This window comes from Drosophila subobscura, chromosome A (assembly GCF_008121235.1).
Source record: "Drosophila subobscura isolate 14011-0131.10 chromosome A, UCBerk_Dsub_1.0, whole genome shotgun sequence".
NCBI classification, from domain to species: Eukaryota; Metazoa; Arthropoda; class Insecta; order Diptera; family Drosophilidae; genus Drosophila; species Drosophila subobscura.
Genome location: NC_048530.1, coordinates 13,810,349 through 13,829,058, shown reverse-complemented (window position 1 = coordinate 13,829,058; position 18,710 = coordinate 13,810,349). Strand labels below are relative to the sequence as shown.

At 44.8% G+C, this 18,710-nt stretch overlaps 6 protein-coding genes across 9 annotated transcripts; 3 read left to right on the top strand and 3 right to left on the bottom strand.

Moving 5' to 3' along the window:
• Positions 1 to 638: 638 nt before the first annotated feature.
• LOC117903110 (kinesin-like protein Klp10A) lies at positions 639 to 8,335 on the bottom strand. Its single transcript, XM_034814936.1, has 5 exons — positions 8,141 to 8,335; positions 6,121 to 7,361; positions 4,734 to 4,980; positions 3,870 to 4,664; positions 639 to 2,992 (listed from the first exon to the last, which is right to left on the bottom strand). Exons 2-5 carry the CDS (start codon positions 7,143 to 7,145, stop codon positions 2,675 to 2,677), a joined length of 2,385 nt encoding a protein of 794 aa, XP_034670827.1. The 5' UTR covers positions 7,146 to 7,361; positions 8,141 to 8,335; the 3' UTR covers positions 639 to 2,674.
• Positions 2,872 to 10,647, top strand: LOC117903133 (homeotic protein ocelliless). 4 transcript variants are annotated; one of them, XM_034814970.1, is made up of 3 exons: positions 8,799 to 8,957; positions 9,015 to 9,198; positions 9,232 to 10,647. In XM_034814970.1, the coding sequence occupies exons 2-3, from the start codon at positions 9,028 to 9,030 to the stop codon at positions 9,859 to 9,861; spliced, it is 801 nt and encodes a 266-aa protein (XP_034670861.1). In that variant the 5' UTR covers positions 8,799 to 8,957; positions 9,015 to 9,027; the 3' UTR covers positions 9,862 to 10,647. The 4 variants fall into 4 exon arrangements, with proteins under 4 accessions (XP_034670859.1, XP_034670861.1, XP_034670857.1 ...); XM_034814968.1 differs by lacking the exon at positions 8,799 to 8,957 and adding an exon at positions 2,872 to 2,879 and having other exon boundaries at positions 9,015 to 10,647; XM_034814966.1 differs by having other exon boundaries at positions 8,800 to 8,957; positions 9,015 to 10,647.
• Positions 10,648 to 11,166: 519 nt separating this feature from the next.
• Positions 11,167 to 11,686, bottom strand: LOC117903145. The gene is made up of 2 exons (XM_034814984.1): positions 11,381 to 11,686; positions 11,167 to 11,325 (listed from the first exon to the last, which is right to left on the bottom strand). Exons 1-2 carry the CDS (start codon positions 11,620 to 11,622, stop codon positions 11,217 to 11,219), a joined length of 351 nt encoding a protein of 116 aa, XP_034670875.1. The 5' UTR covers positions 11,623 to 11,686; the 3' UTR covers positions 11,167 to 11,216.
• A 390-nt stretch (positions 11,687 to 12,076) lies between these two features.
• LOC117903144 lies at positions 12,077 to 13,482 on the top strand. The gene is made up of 4 exons (XM_034814983.1): positions 12,077 to 12,257; positions 12,439 to 12,980; positions 13,037 to 13,169; positions 13,236 to 13,482. Exons 2-4 carry the CDS (start codon positions 12,866 to 12,868, stop codon positions 13,360 to 13,362), a joined length of 375 nt encoding a protein of 124 aa, XP_034670874.1. The 5' UTR covers positions 12,077 to 12,257; positions 12,439 to 12,865; the 3' UTR covers positions 13,363 to 13,482.
• A 251-nt stretch (positions 13,483 to 13,733) lies between these two features.
• On the top strand, positions 13,734 to 14,365 carry LOC117903143. Its single transcript, XM_034814981.1, has 3 exons — positions 13,734 to 13,864; positions 13,925 to 14,087; positions 14,154 to 14,365. Exons 1-3 carry the CDS (start codon positions 13,780 to 13,782, stop codon positions 14,233 to 14,235), a joined length of 330 nt encoding a protein of 109 aa, XP_034670872.1. The 5' UTR covers positions 13,734 to 13,779; the 3' UTR covers positions 14,236 to 14,365.
• A 311-nt stretch (positions 14,366 to 14,676) lies between these two features.
• Positions 14,677 to 18,068, bottom strand: LOC117903139 (GTP-binding nuclear protein Ran). Its single transcript, XM_034814977.1, has 3 exons — positions 17,934 to 18,068; positions 15,876 to 16,364; positions 14,677 to 15,798 (listed from the first exon to the last, which is right to left on the bottom strand). The coding sequence occupies exons 2-3, from the start codon at positions 16,308 to 16,310 to the stop codon at positions 15,583 to 15,585; spliced, it is 651 nt and encodes a 216-aa protein (XP_034670868.1). The 5' UTR covers positions 16,311 to 16,364; positions 17,934 to 18,068; the 3' UTR covers positions 14,677 to 15,582.
• Between the last annotated feature and the right edge of the window lie 642 nt (positions 18,069 to 18,710).

Sequence of the window (18,710 nt, the reverse complement as noted above, 5' to 3'; positions counted from 1 at the left end):
GGAAAAACGGCTTAGAAAATAAAACGCATGCAAGGTAAAATCCACCGCATAGTCACCATGAGAAATCGTAATTTGAAAATTATCGACGTTTAATTTTGAATAAATGGATAGAGAAATGCAATAGAGTCTAGTCCGGACCTTCTATAATTTCAAACATATACTTTTAACCCATTTCACCACCAAGAACATTCACTCTTTAGAGAGAGTTCTGTTGAAATCATCTCTAATCGGATGAAATCCTCTTTCCCCTGAGCATCATTAAGCGAAAGTGTGTTCGGAATGCTTCGTCATACTTGAACGTTGCTGGTTATTTGGGCACTTGTTGCTTTCAGCTAGGTGTGTGTTTGTTAAACCGTTACTTGCTGTAGACGCCTGCAATGCGTGTGTGTGCGTAGATGCTGGCAAAATCGAGATGAGCCCCATGCCAGCCGGCCGCCAAAATACACAAAAAAGTTTACTTTTTGGTTTTTACACATCTTTAATGTTAAATTTAGTTTTTGTGTCTCTTCGCTTCTATTACAATATAAATTATAATTTATATTTAATAATACATTATTAGAGTTCATTCCATTCCTAACACATTTCTTTATTATTTTATTTATACTGCATAATATCGAAGCACTCATTATTCAGTTTCCTTTGTTTAATTTGTATTAACAATGTTTTAAAAACTCGCATTTGGTGAATTACAAAAAGAATTTGTCATCATTCGACTCTAGTTGAAGGGGAATTCTGTAGTAAATTGCCATTAATAATAATAATAATGAAAAAAAAAAAACAACTTTATATAAAAGGTTTTGTTTAAATTGTATATAAAACCTTTGGGAGCAAGCGCACGTGAAGTGAGTATGTTTGTTGTTCATTATTCGTTTTGTTTCGTTACTTTTTTCATTTCTGATGTTTTTGTTTTGTTTTTCTCTTGCTTAAAGTGCCGTTTCGCGTATTTAAGGCTACGGTGTTTTTGCTTTGTGTGTTTCATTCGTGTTGATTTGCTTTTTGTTTGTTTGCCTACAAGTAAGCAGTGCAGGCAGTGCCTGTAACTCTGTGGTTTGGTTATGTTCCTGTTTCTTTTGTTTTTTTCCCGTCATTCGTTATCCTTTTTAGTCGTGTCGTGTAAAATTAGTTAAACATACGCAATAAATATTAGTACAAAATGAAATGCAAATTCAAATTTCTCAAAAATCAAATGAGCCACGCGATCAAGTGCATTTTAAATTCTTTTCACACGCACATACAAAAAAAAATGATAATAATAATATAAATTACTCATACCAGAAATGAGGACAGCGGGTAAATGGAAAATTAAACATAGTCTAAATATTTCTCAGGCAAAGAATATAAATCAGTTTGAAAACAAAATGAATATATAGTAATTCATAGTAAATATAAAAAAAGGATAAATATCATTAAGGTTAGGGTGAATGGGAGTGGGAATACGCTGGTAGATTGGTATTGGTGCTGTCGTAGTAGTAGTAGTAGTTTGAGTGGTAGGTAGTACTCACAATAAATTAATACAAATTAAATACAGTTTTTGTGGCCTTTAAATAATTACAAATACTATACGCAACTAATCCATAATAGTTAAATGTCATTGATTTGTGCCGCGGCGCTACGGAGAGGACAGGACTCTCCAATCAATCAAAAAGAACACAAAAAAAAACTATGTAGAGTTCTTTATCAGGTAATTAATTTATAATGTAAATGGAATCTCATAATAGTAAGTTTTTAGTTATAGTATGTAAATGTCTTTTTCTTTCATTTATAAAAGTATCGCATAAAATCAATGAGAACCAAACAGACAATTTCTTGCTTATTAAATCGTTCTTGGTGTTGTGGTGTGTGTGTGTGTGTGTGTGTGTGTGTGCTTGGTTGGGTGTGTATTGTGTGGTTTTACTGTTCGGGAATAATTAACTGTTAAACTGTCAACCGCTTTCAGAATCTCTCATCTTTCGCCTCCATTCAACGTCAACATCAATTGAATGAACGGTAAAGCTTAGTAAGAATGCCGGTACTGCTCTCATCTCAGGAGAGAGCAAAGCCGCTTAAAAGAGAATGGCGGTTAGTGAGTTGAGAGAGCGAAACGTGACGGCTGAATGGTTGGGATGAGCGAATGAGTTGGAACGAGACGAGACGAGACGCCGTCTCCTTTTGCAGGGTACAAATAATGAATTCATGAACTTCTTTAACAATATAGGGACATTTTATTTAAAGCTAAACGCTACACAATGAACTGCCGCACAAAACAAAAGTGTAATAACCAACAATTGATTCTGCGAGTGGGTGCACATCTGTGCGTCTGTGTGTGTGTGGCGTGTGTCCTCCACGCCCTTTCCCTTGCGCAGGCGGAACACATTTGACCTCATCCGCAGCAGCCTTCAGTTCTGTTCTGTGTTTCTTGCAACGTTTGTTTTTGGAGTAGAGTCTGCCTTCTCCAATCACATTTTCTTTCGGGCAGAGAAAGGGTTAAAGGGTAAGGGACCTGGACTGGGGAGGCGTTATGCCATTCGTGTGATTCTTGACAAAAATTCGGGGGGGTCACATTGATGTGACGTGATGAAAACAATTTAAAAATGTTGCCGGAAATTTGTTAGTAGTGGGGCGGTGGTGGTGGTGGTGATGGTGTAAATGTGGATCGTGTGGAAGGGAGGGGGAGGTTATTGCTAGTCAAAAGGTTCTAGCGCTGGCTGTTTGGACTATATTTACAGGAGAGCATCTCTTCTTTGGCCAACTTAAGGCGATATTCAGACATCATGTCACGGCACTGGGTGGCAATATCCATCAGTTGGGAAAACATCAATTCACCGCGCTTGCAATAGTCCTCCTGATCATAGTTCACATAATTTGTTTGAGTATACAGCGTCTTCGATTCGCCCAGGAAGGTCTCCAGTGTGGCATTCACCGATCGATGGAATTCCACAACCATTTCCTCAGTTTGCTGCAAATCCTCAATGGCCTCGTGCTGTGTGATCAGCTCCTGTGACATTTCGTGTTCCTGCCAAAATGAGTACAAATTATAATTAGAAAGCGTTTCCCATGCATTTTTATATTACTTTTGTGGGTGTGGGCTTAAGATAAACAAATCAAATTTGGATGTGCATTTGTGTATGTGGGGGCGATGGCTTAGCGGGTGCTCTCATCCTTCGTCTCCGCCTCATCCAAACTGATGTGGGGCAGGAGACTAGCGTAATCGAACAGCACCCCGTTGAAGCCACAATCGCGCAGTTTGAAAATAATGCGAGTCTTGCTGCGTAGCAGCTTGGGCACTTCACCAAATTTCCTATAAAGCTCCTCACGCACACGCGGTATCAGCGCGGCCAATGCAATGACATTTGGATCATCCTTGCGACTCGGCTGCTTAACCAGCAGCATATCCTCATTCTTGCATATTTCCTGCTGCTTCTTTTTCTTCTTTTTTGGCTGGCTTGCAGCGTAAGCCGATGAACGATTTACCAGAGAGGAAACGAACTTCTTAGGCTTTTTGGCCACTTCAGACTTTTTCAACACTGAATTTACCGCTACTCTGGCCATATGCGGCAGTGCCTCTTGCACGTGTGCGTACATGCTGTATCTGCGCATTGCAAATAACTTTCGACCGTACTCGTCGACTGGTCGCTTGTGCCACGAAAAGTCCAACTTAGTGTTTGCTTCTGTGTTGCCATTTGTGGTGATCTTGCTGGGCGAGAACATTGTTTGTTTTGTTGTCACATGTGACAGAGCTAGAGCTAAAGTCAAAGTCAAGGGCACCCTGAGTGCTGGAAAATACAAATATTTGTTTGCCCTCTACCAGTGCTACCAGAGTTTGATCTGGTACAAATTTCCCCTAAGCGAATCGAATGTCTTAATTGTGTAAAATAGTAGAAAATACTCACGCTCAGCGAACTTAGTAGTGCCAGATCCGTGTTGCCGGCATTCCCATTCTTGTTGTTGTTGTTATTATTGTTATGAATGCCCGCAGATATGGGAACATTGCGCTGATTGTGTGAACGGATGTCTGGCTTGCGCACCGGATTATTCTCCTGCTCCTCCTCATCGTCATCGTCCATGATTTCGATATCATTGTCATCCATGGGATCATTGCCATCGCCACAGGGTCCCATCTCCTGGACATTGGGGGCCACCAGCTCCTTGACACGGTCCGCATAGCGCAGCGTGTTGAGCGTGTGCTCACAGGAATTGATGCACGGCGAGATCATGGCTATCATGCAAGTCTTGCTCTTCTCTCCAATGAACGAGTCGCGCAGCACCTGCGTGAGCTTCGAGACACGGAACGGCAAGTGGGCCGACTGTTTGCCCAATGCCCGGATGCACTCTTTGAGTGCCAGCAGCGACTTATTGATCTCCGCTCCCTCCATGCGTGTCTGGCGATCGGCCGACGAGGTGTCCACACCCCGCTCATTGCCCGCCAAATCAATGAACGAGAACTTGCCATGGATCTTTGTGGTGCCTATTGGACGCAAGACAATTTGGAAGACGGCGTGCGATCGCGATGAGTTCGCATTGGCCGATGTCTGCCCCGAGGTGCGTGCCAAATTGCCCAGCTGGATGATCTTTAGCACCTCCTCAACGCTGTCCACCACCTTCTCGGTGAGTCCGACCACCTGCACCTGCTGGTTGCCGTCCTCCAGCACGCGCAGCTTCTGCTTATCAGCCAGCAGATCGAATACCTGTTCGAGCAGAAGCATTAGCAATGGGGCTCTGACCGGGTGGGGTGTGGGATTTGTTAAGATTCTTACCTTGCCACTGTAAATCTCAAAGAACGAGGCCGAAACGACTAGATTCATGGTGCGATAACGCGGTGTATTGAGTGTCGCGAACACATCCTTGGCGGCCATGGCATAGATGCCGTTCTTGCAGTCCTGTATTTTTCCAGTAAACTCCCCGCCCATGGTGTGGGTCTTGCCAGATCCAGTCTGGCCATAGGCAAAGCATGTCGCCATTCCTCCCTCAAAAATAGTCTTCACCAGCGGCTTCGCTGTGTATCTGAAAGGGGCGGGGGGAAAATGAGGATCACAGAAAATCAGAGCATGTATCATAGTTGCTGAAGTTAAATGTGAATGAATCGTGCCATCTATTTTAAGGCCTCAACTAATCACAATAATTATAACAGTCAGACGCATTTTCGTAGGGAAATTCCATGCCATTTCAACTGAAATATTATGCATCATCGGTGGGAGGTATAACGAAGGTTTAACGCTTTACGTTAGCGCCTGGCGTAACGTGACGCACCCAGCACCCATCTCCTACGGCAGCCATTGACTCATGCGCCGTGAAGAAAAGAGAGAGAGAAAGATGGGGAGAGGGGGAGAGCTTCTTAAACTCAATTGAAGCTACAACAAAAGGTAAACAATTTTTAATGGACGCGAAATGGCGGTTACTTTTCGAAAGAGGCGCTAAATACAATTTAGAGAGTTCAAAACTCAAGCATAAATCAAATCAAGCGGCGAGCGGCGTCGGCAGAGTTCAGAAAACAGGCAGACCCATGAATGAATGGAATGGCGGCAATGGAGTGTGGCCGATATAGGCATTGCAAGTGTCAGAGGGAGATAGCCGGAGCTTGTGTGAAATTAGTCATAAGCTTCAAATCATTGGAAAAACAACAAAAACAACACAACCAAAAACAAACCAAACAAAACTTGGCTATTTCGGGAGCAACCGCTTTCGGCTGCCTCTCTCTCTCTCTTTCTTTATGTTCGTCTGTGTGTGTGTTAGTTAGTTTGTTTGTATGCACTCGAATGAGTCGCTTTGTTAGGGATGGACCGTGTCTGCTAGAGATGTGCAGCAATAACAGCTGTTGGATGCAACAGCGTACGGGGGGCAAACCAATAGGAAATTTATATTTTCAACTGCAATAAATCAAAAGTGTTGCATTTCTTCGAATAACTATTCAATGGAAGTCCTACTGGGGCAGTTTCTGTAGCTTTTTTATATGCCAGAAGCAGTGTATAGCCTGGCAACCGACAAAAATAGTGCGGCATGCCATACCAGCATGAGAGGTTGAGGATAGATGGATGGTCTACATATATGGTTATGCCTGAAATCGAGTTTGCTACTTGATAAACATACATACATATGTATGTATGTATGTGCTCGACTACTTTCGGTTGCTGTTTCAATACTCACTTGTACACCATGGCATTGTCGCACGATTCGTTGAAAGCGTAGTCAAAGCGAAATTTGTGATGTTCAAGGAACTTGGTGAGATCGACCTTGGTGCGCGGCTCATGGACAATCATCAAGTCCTTGCGGGGCACCGATATGACATCGACCTCACGGCGATTGAGCTCCTTTCGGCTGGGTGGACGCTTGCGCACACAGACCGTGATCTGGTGATCGTCCACCGCCTGACCATCGAGCAGAGGTATAAACTCCAACGTATTCTGATATTCGCGTATCATATTCGCTAGCTCCCAGTTGGGATTGCCGGGGTCCTGGTTCTGCAGTGCCTTTTGCTCCTCCTTCAGCTCGGCCTGGCGTGCCCGACGCTTCTCGCGGTTCTCCTTCAGACGCTCCACCTCCTTGAGGGCGTGCGAACGACGCGCACCTCCAGCGACACCGCCTGCACCACCGCCAATGCTGCTCTGTGTGCTATTGTTGACCACTGTATTGGTTGTGGATTGGCTGGCCTGCGCACCAGCGGCCACTTGGGCGGACGCTGTGATGGGCGCCGTGGCACTGCGTGTCTGCTGCTGTCTACCGGTGGCCGGTGTGAATCGTGGACGCTGCAGCCCCGAATTGGTCGACGCTGCAGTGGTGCCGCCCGTGGTGGCATTCGAATTCGCATTGCCCGAGCTGATGGTCGGGTGCGTCTCGTGTATCTTGTTCAGTTGATTGCCGACCATGGTCATGCGACTGGTGAGGTTGCCAGAGATATTCGATTGTGTGGGATTGCGGGCCAGATTCACTGGGGCAGTGGCCTGCTTCTTTGGCTCCGGGGCCGCATGCTGCTCGACAGCCTCCTGCGTCAGTTCGGGATTCAGTGTGAGTATGGCCTCTAGTTCCACCTCCTTGCCTTTGGTTTCGCCGCGCTCGTACCACTCGACTGTTATGCACTTGCCGGACGCATTGATCATCGCCACGACGGCCGCATGTACGCGCCCATCAGTGCGTTTGATTTTAACGCTCTGTCCAATGGTAATCATATCCATTTCGATCAGATCACTTTACTCCTTTCCGTTCCGTTCCACAAATGGCTATCACTTGGTGTAAACAAATACCCAATATCACTTTTTGCCTATCTATCGAGTTTGCCTCGTCAGCTCAGCTCAGCTCAGCTCCGGTCAGCGCTGCGATTCCGATTCCGCTTGCGAATCCAATAATTTGGGCCACAGTTGTCCCACTGTAGCGGATTTCCAAAATGTATTCTGATTGAGAAGAAATGTTACACGGGTGAATTTTTTTATATTAATATTAGTGAATTTCTGGCTTGCACTATTTTACGACCAACAGGCAGCAGAGAGTCAGTAATGAGTGTTTTAAATTTTTTTTAATGCTTTCTGCTTCTTCTATGTCGAGGTCGCCGACAGCGTCTGTTTCGGTGAACGCATCTGTGTTGTGTGTCGTGTTCCCATGCATATATGTATATCTGGTTGCGTCTGTGTGTGTGTGCTCACAGCGAATTTCAAATGCCAACTGTCGCTTTGGTCGCGTCTGGCAACGAATAACAAAGTCTGCACACATGCAAATGCAAATGGGAAAGGAGCGGAAGGTGGAGTCGCCACACAGAAGCACACATTCAGTTGGGCCTGGGGATCTTTGGGGGATCTGGTGTTGGCCCTGGAAGAGGACCCTGGCCAATTGTGATTATTTTTTGGTTGTGCGCCCATTTTGCATGCATCGCTTGTGGCACTGTGCAACACTGCTCGCCTATGCGGCACATAGCGACACACTCATATGCATATGCGGCAGCCAAGTCTGCCAAAAATAAGAAGAAACTAACGCCGATTGCAAGGCAACTAATCAATGCTTGGCGGTGTTAATTATATGCAAGCGCAGCATACAAACGCACGGCGTTACGTTATCGTTTTACGTCATACACGGGCTCCCACACAAACGGCTCACACACACACACTCACAAATGCATCGGACAGACGGAGTCGCGGAAATGTAATTGAATTTTTTGCAATCTGCTGTTTACGCTCACCTTGTTTGTGGTCTGAAACACTTTAATTGCCCTAAAACGTCTATTTGGTTTAATATGACCAATCACAACAAAATAAATAGTTAACTGCGTGTGCACAATTTGTATAAAATCGACCAGATGTCAACTACAAGAGTTTTATAGTTTCACAGTTTCTTCGCCATTGTTTTTCGCCACACTGTCATGACGATGGCACCGCGTTGTGCAGCACTTATTTGGCTGGAGTAGTGCTGGAAAGCACACGTTAAATTTGAATTGCAGCTGCAATAAGGTATCAACGAAAGCATTAACTTTTGTCCAAATATATGTAATTCCTATTGTCTGAATTTCAATTTTTCGGCAGAAAAATGTGAATGGCTATTTCCAACTGAGCACTTTTTATTGACGTTGAATTATTTAATTTTTAGACACCTTGCAGCACTGTCGCTGCCAGCTGTTTTCCAAAAATGTTGTTGAAAAGTGATAAAGTGATATACTAATCATTTGAAAATGAGTTTCAGGCGCATATAATAATCAGGGAATATAAAAAAATATGAATTCATACTTTAAAAACCATAAAGTTTAGTATGCTTTGGTATTTTTTACAGTCTCCCTGCGGTATTTACATCTGCCCACACTGACAACACTGTAACTGCTCTCTGTGTACGAAGTGAGTGTTCCTGTGTGCGTGTGAGTGTGTGTGAGTGTGTGTGAGTGTGCGTGCATGTTTGTGGTGGTTGCAATAGATTTGTTTGTGCGTAGAAAGGAAAGCGTAAATTGTTGCAACGAAAATTGGACAGAGACACCAGAGAAGCGTTTGCAAACTTCCAAAGAACACTCGGTAAGCATGCCCCGCACCTCTATCCGGAAATCTAATAACGATCCGACTGGTGTGCAGCCCACGCATCAGCATGGACATCATGGACATACAGGCTGTCGAATCCAAGCTGAGTGACGTCACAGTGACACCAATACCACGCTCGCAAGTGCAAAACTTTTACAACTACCAGCAGCAGCGTGAACAGCGCGAGCAGCAGCCCCAAATCCAAATATCTGCCATCCATCATTCGCGTGGCAGCTCCGGCCACAGCGGCTCGGCCGGCAACAGCAGCATGGGCGGCATGGGTGCCACGGACTATTCCACCAGCAGCGGCAACGCCAACAGCAACAAGCGCGACCGTTCCGGCGACTACAGTGCATCCAGCAAACAGAACTCGGCGGCAGCCAATGCTGCTGCGGCAGCCGCTGTTGCCGCCTTGCAATACTCACCGCAGTTCCTGCAGGCGCAGCTGGCTCTGCTGCAGCAGCAATCCAACACCACGGCCACGCCGGCAGCTGCCGCCGCAGCGGCCCTCTCGCTGGCCAACATTGCGGCAGCCACCAATGGGGCCCGCAACTCGGGCAACAGCAATGGTAACAATCTGGGTCTGAATCTGACGCAGTCACAGCTTAAGTACCCGCCCCCGTCCACATCGCCGGTGGTGGTGACCACCCAGACATCGGCAAACATAACCACACCCCTCACATCCACAGCCAACCTGCCGACAGTGGGCAGCCTGAGCACCGGCAATGGCCTGACCAAATACGCCCAGCTGCTGGCCGTCATCGAGGAAATGGGACGCGACATAAGGCCAACATACACAGGGTCGCGCAGCTCGACGGAGCGCCTGAAGCGGGGCATTGTCCATGCACGCATTTTGGTGCGCGAATGCCTGATGGAGACCGAGCGAGCGGCGCGTCAATGAGAAGAGGAGTGCAGTGGCGACTTGACGCCACAACTCCTATCGCCGGACTGAGTGTTGTTCGGGCAGGAGTCGGCGGTAGGCTCTAGGGCTAGAATAAGTTTAAAGTTTAAATTGGGTTTGCCTGTTGTTGTATCCATCGATCGATCGCTCGATGTGTGTATATCTCAGTCGAAGGAGAGCAAATCCTCAGCACTTGTAGGGCTTTCCGTTTTGGCTTTGCATATATAATTTTCCATATAAATGGCAGCACTGTGCCAGCGGACCATAGTTAAAGAATGTTTAGACTAGCTCAGGTTATATACAGTTAATAGAATGCATATATGTATGCATATGTGTATGGGTGAACCAGCACACACACACACACTCGCTTCGAAGGTACATCCAATCGATGCACGGAAAGGAGTGAAGTGCGAACTGCCCCCCCTGGGGTCCACGATATTGTGTGGAATGCGAAGCTGATTCCCGCGACCCTCATTTTAGAGAACTATACAATGGACGTATGATGTACATACAATGCAAAAGAGGTACAAGAGAGAGATATTGATACATATATATATATGTATATGGAGAAGATATACACAAACATTTATACTTGTTATGCCTGTGACACAAGCGCGCGTTCAAGACAAAACCCCCTACAAATTTAGTGGCAATTGACACAACTCATATTTATACATATGTATGTACTTATATACCTAGGATCCATTTGAGATATATATATATATGAGCATAAGTTCGAGCATGTATACCAAACCGAATAAATGAATAATTTTTTGGTCTTTGTAAGTGAATCAACATTGAAATTTGGGGCAACATTCGGGATATGGCTTCGTGACATCGCCAACAAGCTTGCAGGGCTTCAGACCGCCCTCCAGGGGACAACTGAAACGTGTAAGTGGGAGTTCCTTGCTGTTCAATGTACCAATAGAATGAACTTACGTTGTGCCTATCATCCGCTTGGGTGCTTTACAGGTGTACTGCATGCATCGGCCATTTGGCTTGTACGATTCACCCGTATTCAACTTGTGGCCATCAAACTCGCAATCCACGGCCAGCACCAGCAGCGAGTGGGCGCCCAGCACCACGAGGCACAGCACAAAAGTAAGCGACTTCATCATTTAGATTCAACTGAGACGATCGTCGCTGCGGGACTTGCATTATATAGCCAAAAGAGAGAGAGAGCGAGAGGGAGAGGAGATTAGATGGCCCAGTAGATTGGTCACGGGGTCGATGGGTGTATCAAAAGGTGAACCAAACACGATGCAAACTGATTTCAGACTGAGAGGACACGCTACAGCTCAAAAATAATAAGCACAAATGTACGTTTAATTATTTAAGCAACAAATCACAAAATACTAGGCACGAGTGGGACACTCTAGCTGTGGACAACATTCGGGAAACTGCACACCAAAATTGCCGGACGAAAGCTGGCATCCAGGAAGCGGAAAAGGTTGCGGCTCACAGCTGTTGGGAAAAATTATGTGTTATATTGTATGTCTAGGCAGCTTTTGACACTTACTGTTTAATCATCAATAGATAATCATCGGCACAAAGCACCTTGACACAGTAGTCCTCGTGATTGACCGGCAGAATTTCGCCATTCAGCGGTACAGCCAGATCCAGTTCCTCGTAGTAGCAATGCCCGGCCAGTGTTGGGTGTTGCGTGTGTCCCCGATATTGTGTGCTGAAGCCATTGCCATTGATCGCCACCAGCTGGAGCAGGATGAGCACGGAGGCGTACAACACCAGCAGCACATTCATGTTTACTCTGATTTCGGATTTTTGGCTTTCCAGCGGCAGATCGGCCGCTTATAAGGGACAGCCACATCGGACAGGGCTCTCTTATCAGCATACAATATACACATATGTAGCACCTCGTATGTGCTTTGCAATCATCTACGGTTTTCTATTGTCGTTGTCGAGTGACTTGTTTAAGGTTTGCCTTGCTCTCGAAGCGATGCGGCTGCAGGAAGTCCATAACAATATCAGTTTCAAATGCAAAAGGAAATGAATTCAATTTGAATGAGTGGCCAGTCAATCAATCAACTGGCAGGAAGCACTTGCTGGAAGAATTTTTAATATATATTTTAAAGAGTTAGTCGAACGCTTGTGTGATCTTGTGTTGACAAATGACAAATCAGCAGCGCAGTTTGCCAGTGCTGAAAAAGAGTTCATTGGCTCAATTAGAGTCACATGCGTTGTGTCACTCTCTCGCTCTGCTCCTGCGCTCTCTTGGTATCTTCACACGATTACAGTTAATTAATGCAAATGCAGGTTGCATTCGCATACAGTAAATCCCATTTAATTGACATAAATAAATGCATTTACATGCGTTTTTGCTTGTGTCGTATCATTTTGGCCAAAATTATAATAAACTACGCAAAATAAACAAAGATGTAATCTATCTTAATGTAAATGCAGTGTGTGCACACAACGATACATACATGTACATGCATATGTATGCATGTGTGTAAGAGTATTAAAAACTTCGGCTATCGTGGCCTAGGCCTTATTTTCTTTTATTGTACACATTTTATCAAGCATTGTACTTATTTTGTATGTTTGGATAATTTTTAGCGGCGCAGCAACCTTGCCACAGTTTCTCGAACCGTGTCACTTAACTGTCACGGATTTATCCCCCCCTTCGCTCTCCGCCGCAGCAGCAACCATGCGATATAACGGAACCGTACTGCCCCGCCGCGCACTCTCGCTTTCAGGGCCTGTGGGGCTGGCTTAATTAATTTAAACTAGAGCTAGAGCGGAGGACGCCTTAAGTCGTCGGACAAACAAAAGCCAACAGCGCCACAGATGCTACACACACAAACACACACTCGTGTGCATACACAGACAGTGTACAATGTTTAATATTAATTTTATATAAAAGCAACAACAATTAATTGTAATTGACTCAGTCGCACGGGCAGCACACAAGAGGCCAGGTCGGGAACTCTTTTGATTTCTTCTCTTTATTTTTTTCGTATTCGCTTTGCGTTGAGTGCAACAAATGATGATGATGATACGAGCCGGAGGACTCCGCTGTCATCTCCTGCTCCTGCTCCTAACCATTTGCGGCATGGCCTGGGGCGATGTGACATATCGCGGCAATGCCGTGCATCCAGGTTTGCATTCAATCGGAGTACCCAAAATCACTTAATTCAGCACACTATTACCGCAGATTATCCCGGGCAGTGCTATTATGAGGAACTCAATCAGGCAATACCCAAGAAGCAGTCCTACAAGCCAATCAATCGCGAGGGCTACTGCCAGTCCATCTACTGTCGGCCGGACTATGTTCTCGAAATTGGATAGTAAGTTTTCCATAACATAAACATTAATGCAGCGATAGTAATGGTAGCCCCATTTTTTATGCGCAGCTGCGGCCGCCACAATCTGATGCCCAACGAAAGGTGTAAAATTGCCAGCGATATGCGGCGCACATTCCCCGACTGCTGCCCCAAGTTGATCTGCCAGGAGCAGGAGCCGGAGAGCAACTACATCTAGGCCCGTGTAGCCTTTAGGCTGTGGATCGTATTTGTTAGTATTATCATTGTCTTCTATGCAACCAGCAATTAATTGTACCTAAGGGAATAAATTTCGATTTGCGACTGTTCAAAGCTGAGACTACTACAATGGCGTTGCACAATCTGAACAATTACACAATTAAGAAGCCGCCTGGCATGTGGTCGGTGGTCGGTCCGATCTCGTCGCGTCGCTGCTGAATTTGCTCTGTTTCGCAGCAGTCTATCCTCCCTAGTGGGGCGGCCAATCATCATCATCATACGATGATCGTAGAGCCGCTGTGAATATGCAAATGATGGTTCTCTACTTCCACACACATAAATCGCAATGAAAGTGCAAACTATAAATAGGAAACTGGTTGCCTCCGTATCGTTTCAGTCTCGTTTTCACATTGCCAAGATGCGTACCAGTGCCGTTTCAATCGCTCTGAGCTTCTCCGCCGTGCTGCTGATGCTGCTGGTGATCCCATCCACCATAGATGCGGGTGAGAGACAGCTTATAAACTTATTCTCGGTTCCAAACACAATTCGGTAATCCATAACAGCCAGCGAGCCGGTGTGCACTTATCGCAACTCGGAGGATGAGACCATATTCCTCAAGTATCTGCCGCTGTTGAAGCGGGGCCAGGACTATGTGGACTTTGGTCAGGATGGCAAATGCCTGAAGCGTGCCATCTGCACGGATACCTTCAAGATCTTGGTGGAGGAGTGAGCTCATTTACAATACCAATGACCGAGTGGCAGGCCTAGCATATTTTTTGTGTCCGCTTTCAGCTGCGCCCAGCACAAGATCAATTGTGCCAATAAGGATCGCTTTACGGGCGTCTTTCCAGCCTGTTGCCTCAAGTGTCCATAGAGGAGCCTGGAGCAGCACAACAGAATACTTATGAATAATTCTTGAAGCTACAATACTCTTGCACACGGAGAAATATGTTTGGAATGTGACAATATTAATGATACTATGAATAAATTGCAAGCAAACGAAAGCCTAGGATATATAGGAACCAAAATCACACAGCATTCCCCGGATAAAGCAATTCAATCTGAAATTGAATAGCCAGTGGAGCTGCTAGAAATATTCATCTAAGAGTGTTCGCTGCTTAGTGCACCGTCTCCACTGTACCGAAACGTTGTTAGCAGCCTTAAAGTACCGTTCAATCTCCACTTCGTTTGCATTGCTTTTCTCCCACACACCTCCGTTATTAAGAATTCTTTTTCAATTTTGGCGTTGCTCTTTCCTTTATTTCTTCTTCTTTTTCCCCATACAATACCAAAACGTATGTTTTTCAAGTTTTTTTTTGTTTGTTTGTGTTGTTGTTTGAAGGTTTTTTGTGTGTTTATTTTTCATAGTTTCTTAGATTAATAACATGTGGAGAGGATTAAGCGGGCGGCTCGGGCTCTCTTCTCTCTCTATCTCTTTCATTTCGACTCAGTTCTTTTCCCAGCGCCTATGCCTACTTCTACGGCCTACAACTACTACTACGGCGCAGCGCTGCTCTGCACTGCCCTCTCGCTCGTTTTCATGCAGGCGCGCGCGCCAACCTTTCTTCTCTTCTCTCTGTGTGTCTCTCTCTTCACTGTCTTTCTGTTCTTGATTTACATTGATATAGAAGACGACTATACCTTGGATGTATTTTTTTGTTTTGTTTTCGAAATTATATTATTGGATAGCAAAGTGTTAAATTGGTTGTAGTAGTAGTAGTGGTACACAGACACACGCACACACAAAATCCAAAATTCGTGTTTCTTTATTTTTTGTTTTTACAACTTTTTTATGTTTCGTATTTTGTTCTTTTCTTGTTGCGGTTTTCAATAACTGCTTCAGTAACTTGCAATTTTGAGTTGTGTTCATCTAGTGTTGGAAACCACCAAGGTGCTGACAGCAGAGCAACAACACCACGGCAGCTGGTGCTGCCAAACGTTTGGCTGCCTGATATTGGTTTTTGCAACTTCTGTTCATGTTGCCGTTTTCAATAACTATCGCCCCGGGGCAATACATAACTAAATCATTAATTTTAATAAAAAAAAATCTACCGACTTCTGGCCCTGGAGCGCCGTCTTTTGTGTGTTTGTGTACGATGACGGTTGGTGTGTGGTCGTGTGTGATTGTGTGTGTGTGTGATTGTGGTGGGTATGGTATGTATGTTGTGTGTGTGTATAGGCCGGCCGCCTCTCCGTTAACTATTTTAGATACACTTCTCGCTTAAAGATCCTCATCCTCATCGGGCAAGGCAGTCGCCTGGGCCTCCTGCAAATCACGTTCGATTTGCAGCTGCCAGTCCTTGTCCATTTTGACCTCTGGCGGCAGCAGTGCCGGCATGGCAACGAACTCTAGGTTGGGATCACCAACCAACTTGCGTGCAAGCCAGAGGAATGGTTTCTCGAAGTTGTAGTTGGACTTGGCCGAAATGTCGTAATACTGCGTAAAATAAACAAGAATGGATACAACCATGAATTAGTAACATCGCAGTGGGTCGATGGGCTGTTCAAACTTACCTGAAGATTCTTTTTACGATGAAAGACAATGCTCTTGGCCTTTACTTTGCGGTCCTTGATGTCGACTTTGTTGCCGCAGAGAACTATGGGAATGTTCTCGCACACACGCACCAAATCACGATGCCAGTTGGGCACATTTTTGTATGTAACACGGGAAGTTACATCGAACATGACCACAGCGCATTGTCCTTGAATGTAGTAGCCATCACGCAGACCTCCGAACTTCTCCTGTCCGGCTGTATCCCACACGTTGAAACGGATGGCTCCACGATTGGTGTGGAAGATCAGAGGATGCACTTCCACACCCAGTGTGGCCACATACTTCTTTTCGAACTCGCCAGTCATGTGGCGTTTGACGAATGTGGTCTTTCCAGTGCCACCATCTCCAACCAGCACGCACTTGAAAGTGGGAATATCCTGACCTTCCTGAGCCATGTTGAACGCTTTTCTTTCTTTAAGTGAAGAGTCTCGCAAGTGGAGCGTCGATAGCTGTAAGCAGCGGTAGCAGGAAATTGGTTATGGCACTTTTGTTTCAAATCTTTTAATTTTATTTTAATTAGTATTATTTGGTGGTTTGGTTCTAGCGGACTGGAGTTGTGTTCGTAGTTGGCCGAGCGCTCTGCAACTGATTGCGAGAGTCCTGATGTGGGCACGAACAATATATGACGCAGTAGCAGCGGATGCGACCAAAGCCCGCCAAGGACAGAAAACAGCTGTTGCTAAGCAAGCATAGGGGTGTGTGTGCGAAAGGGAGTCCGATAGATTGCAACAGCAGGGCACAACATTCACTAGAGCAGAGGAAGAGACAGAAAGAGAACGAGATACTGCAGGCAGCTGCTGCCGCTGCTGTTGTCCCTGAGAGAGGGCAGGTATACAACACCAAATAACTGTTGTAAGCCAAAAATTCCATTACGAACAAGAACAAAAACATACACAGACACACACCTCTCGCGCAACGCATGCCAGTATGCCCAAATACGGAAGGAAATATTTGGCAAATTGAAATCCTACATGCACATGCATACACGCGCAAAATCACACATACGTACACACACAGGAAGTTTTTATTTCGCAAAGAAATCGTAAGCCTGGATAAAGAAAACTGGTGCCTTTTCTGGCTGAAAATACACGAAGCTCATCAACAATATAAGAAAACGTTTTTACTTTGAAAAGGCGAACTTTCTATTACTTAGGAAACGCTGCATGCTGCAAATGCCTCCTTCTTCCACACCACCAATACACTCTCACACAAATACATGCAGCAATCACAGCAATAGACGCAAATAAAGCGCGCCAAATTACAGGCCGGCAGGAAAAATTTATTGTAATAATGCCACTGTGGTAGCCGCGAGCTTTGCGAATGACTGTTCAACAAAAAACTACAAGCCACCGATAGATTTGATTTGTTCTCCTCACAAAAAAAAATAAATAAAAAAATTCGACGAAATAGCAAATGTTAACACACACACCGGAACAGACTCACACACACAGATATTGAATGCCAGACGCCGCCGCTGTCGACACATGCGCCAGCTTCGGTCTCGAATATGACGCAAATTTCTTTATTTTTTTTTTTGCAATTCATGTTTAACCTCACAAAATCTTGGGTGCGTTAAATAGAAGTTTCCAGCCCGGCGGAAGGAAAAAATTGCACTTTATGATTGCCCATCCACATGGAAGTCTATGCCGGGCAGTGTACCAGATTTTTTATGACCGGGGCCAACACGGACGCACATGCAGACACACATTTTGATGCCAACACGCGGCTCTAAAGGCGGCACCACGTCGCCTGACGCCGGGCCAGCGGAGCACCCTATATCGGCACAAGGGATAGGGGACACACAAACAAAAAAAGAAACTAAGCTGGGCAGCTGAAAGCCGGCGCTGCGCTTAGAAAGAAGTTTTGACGAAATAAATGCCTAATCACACCATAATACCGAAAGAAACCGATGCGCCGCCATCACCAGTTTTGCAGCAGGTAATGACCGAACATTAGTTCTTCTTCAAAAGTTTCTAGCCGCAAAGAGAAACAAAAGCGAGTTTTTATTTTGTACTTACATGTTAGTTACGGATTGAACAAATTTCGGATTGTACAAATTTCACGACGTCCACTTTTCACTTTTTTTTCCAACCAGCCAGTGTGACCACCTGATCTATACACAACAGTGTGACCGCGGAATTATCGATAAAATATACAGTCAGGGCTTCGAAAATATACAGTAATATACCCAACAATTGTCGAAATATACCTATATATACCGATGTACCCTAAATATACCGTCGACTCGATTTCGACGTCAAAAAATACCGTAAACGGTCACGCTGATACACAGTGTGACAGCTGAGTTATCGACTATACCGACAGACCCTCAGAAACATACAAAATACACATTCTCATTTTAAAAATATACCGCAAATATACCGTAGTCTCAAATCATATTCCTCGACTTTGATCTTCTATTTGATATTACTAGCTTGCAAAGACTTTCACCACTGAAACAATAATTTAATCCGTTTGAAGAATCAATTTGACGTATTTTAAATACTAATTCTTATTGGTTTGTATACCTTATGACCTTATATTTTAGAAATTCTAATATTCAAATCAACCCTTCTGGAAGCAAAGAAGCTTTGTATACAGTATGTAAGTGTATGTAACATGTAGAGACACATGTATGTTGACTGATATCAACAAAACATTTGAAAAATAGCGCGCGCAACTAAAGAGATAAGGAATTCTATTGTTATAATAATATAATAAGTGGTTTGGGGGCAGGTCTTCTATCCTTACAACATAAGCTCAAAGTCTTAAAGTTGTATAATTGAAGTATCACA

Excerpts from the sequence above, each read along its gene's own strand:
- LOC117903110 (XM_034814936.1), bottom strand. The coding sequence starts at position 7,145 with ATGGATATGATTACCATTGGACAGAGCGTTAAAATCAAACGCACTGAT. Across the intron at positions 4,981-6,120 it reads GACAATGCCATGGTGTACAA|ATACACAGCGAAGCCGCTGG; the intron begins GTGAGTATTGAA and ends CGCCCCTTTCAG. Across the intron at positions 4,665-4,733 it reads TTGAGATTTACAGTGGCAAG|GTATTCGATCTGCTGGCTGA; the intron begins GTAAGAATCTTA and ends CTGCTCGAACAG.
- LOC117903133 (XM_034814968.1), top strand. The coding sequence starts at position 9,028 with ATGGACATCATGGACATACAGGCTGTCGAATCCAAGCTGAGTGACGTC.
- LOC117903145 (XM_034814984.1), bottom strand. The coding sequence starts at position 11,622 with ATGAATGTGCTGCTGGTGTTGTACGCCTCCGTGCTCATCCTGCTCCAG. Across the intron at positions 11,326-11,380 it reads TATCTATTGATGATTAAACA|CTGTGAGCCGCAACCTTTTC; the intron begins GTAAGTGTCAAA and ends TTTTCCCAACAG.
- LOC117903144 (XM_034814983.1), top strand. The coding sequence starts at position 12,866 with ATGATGATGATGATACGAGCCGGAGGACTCCGCTGTCATCTCCTGCTC. Across the intron at positions 12,981-13,036 it reads CGGCAATGCCGTGCATCCAG|ATTATCCCGGGCAGTGCTAT; the intron begins GTTTGCATTCAA and ends CTATTACCGCAG. Across the intron at positions 13,170-13,235 it reads TATGTTCTCGAAATTGGATA|CTGCGGCCGCCACAATCTGA; the intron begins GTAAGTTTTCCA and ends TTTTATGCGCAG.
- LOC117903143 (XM_034814981.1), top strand. The coding sequence starts at position 13,780 with ATGCGTACCAGTGCCGTTTCAATCGCTCTGAGCTTCTCCGCCGTGCTG. Across the intron at positions 13,865-13,924 it reads CCCATCCACCATAGATGCGG|CCAGCGAGCCGGTGTGCACT; the intron begins GTGAGAGACAGC and ends AATCCATAACAG. Across the intron at positions 14,088-14,153 it reads TTCAAGATCTTGGTGGAGGA|CTGCGCCCAGCACAAGATCA; the intron begins GTGAGCTCATTT and ends GTCCGCTTTCAG.
- LOC117903139 (XM_034814977.1), bottom strand. The coding sequence starts at position 16,310 with ATGGCTCAGGAAGGTCAGGATATTCCCACTTTCAAGTGCGTGCTGGTT. Across the intron at positions 15,799-15,875 it reads ATCGTAAAAAGAATCTTCAG|TATTACGACATTTCGGCCAA; the intron begins GTAAGTTTGAAC and ends TATTTTACGCAG.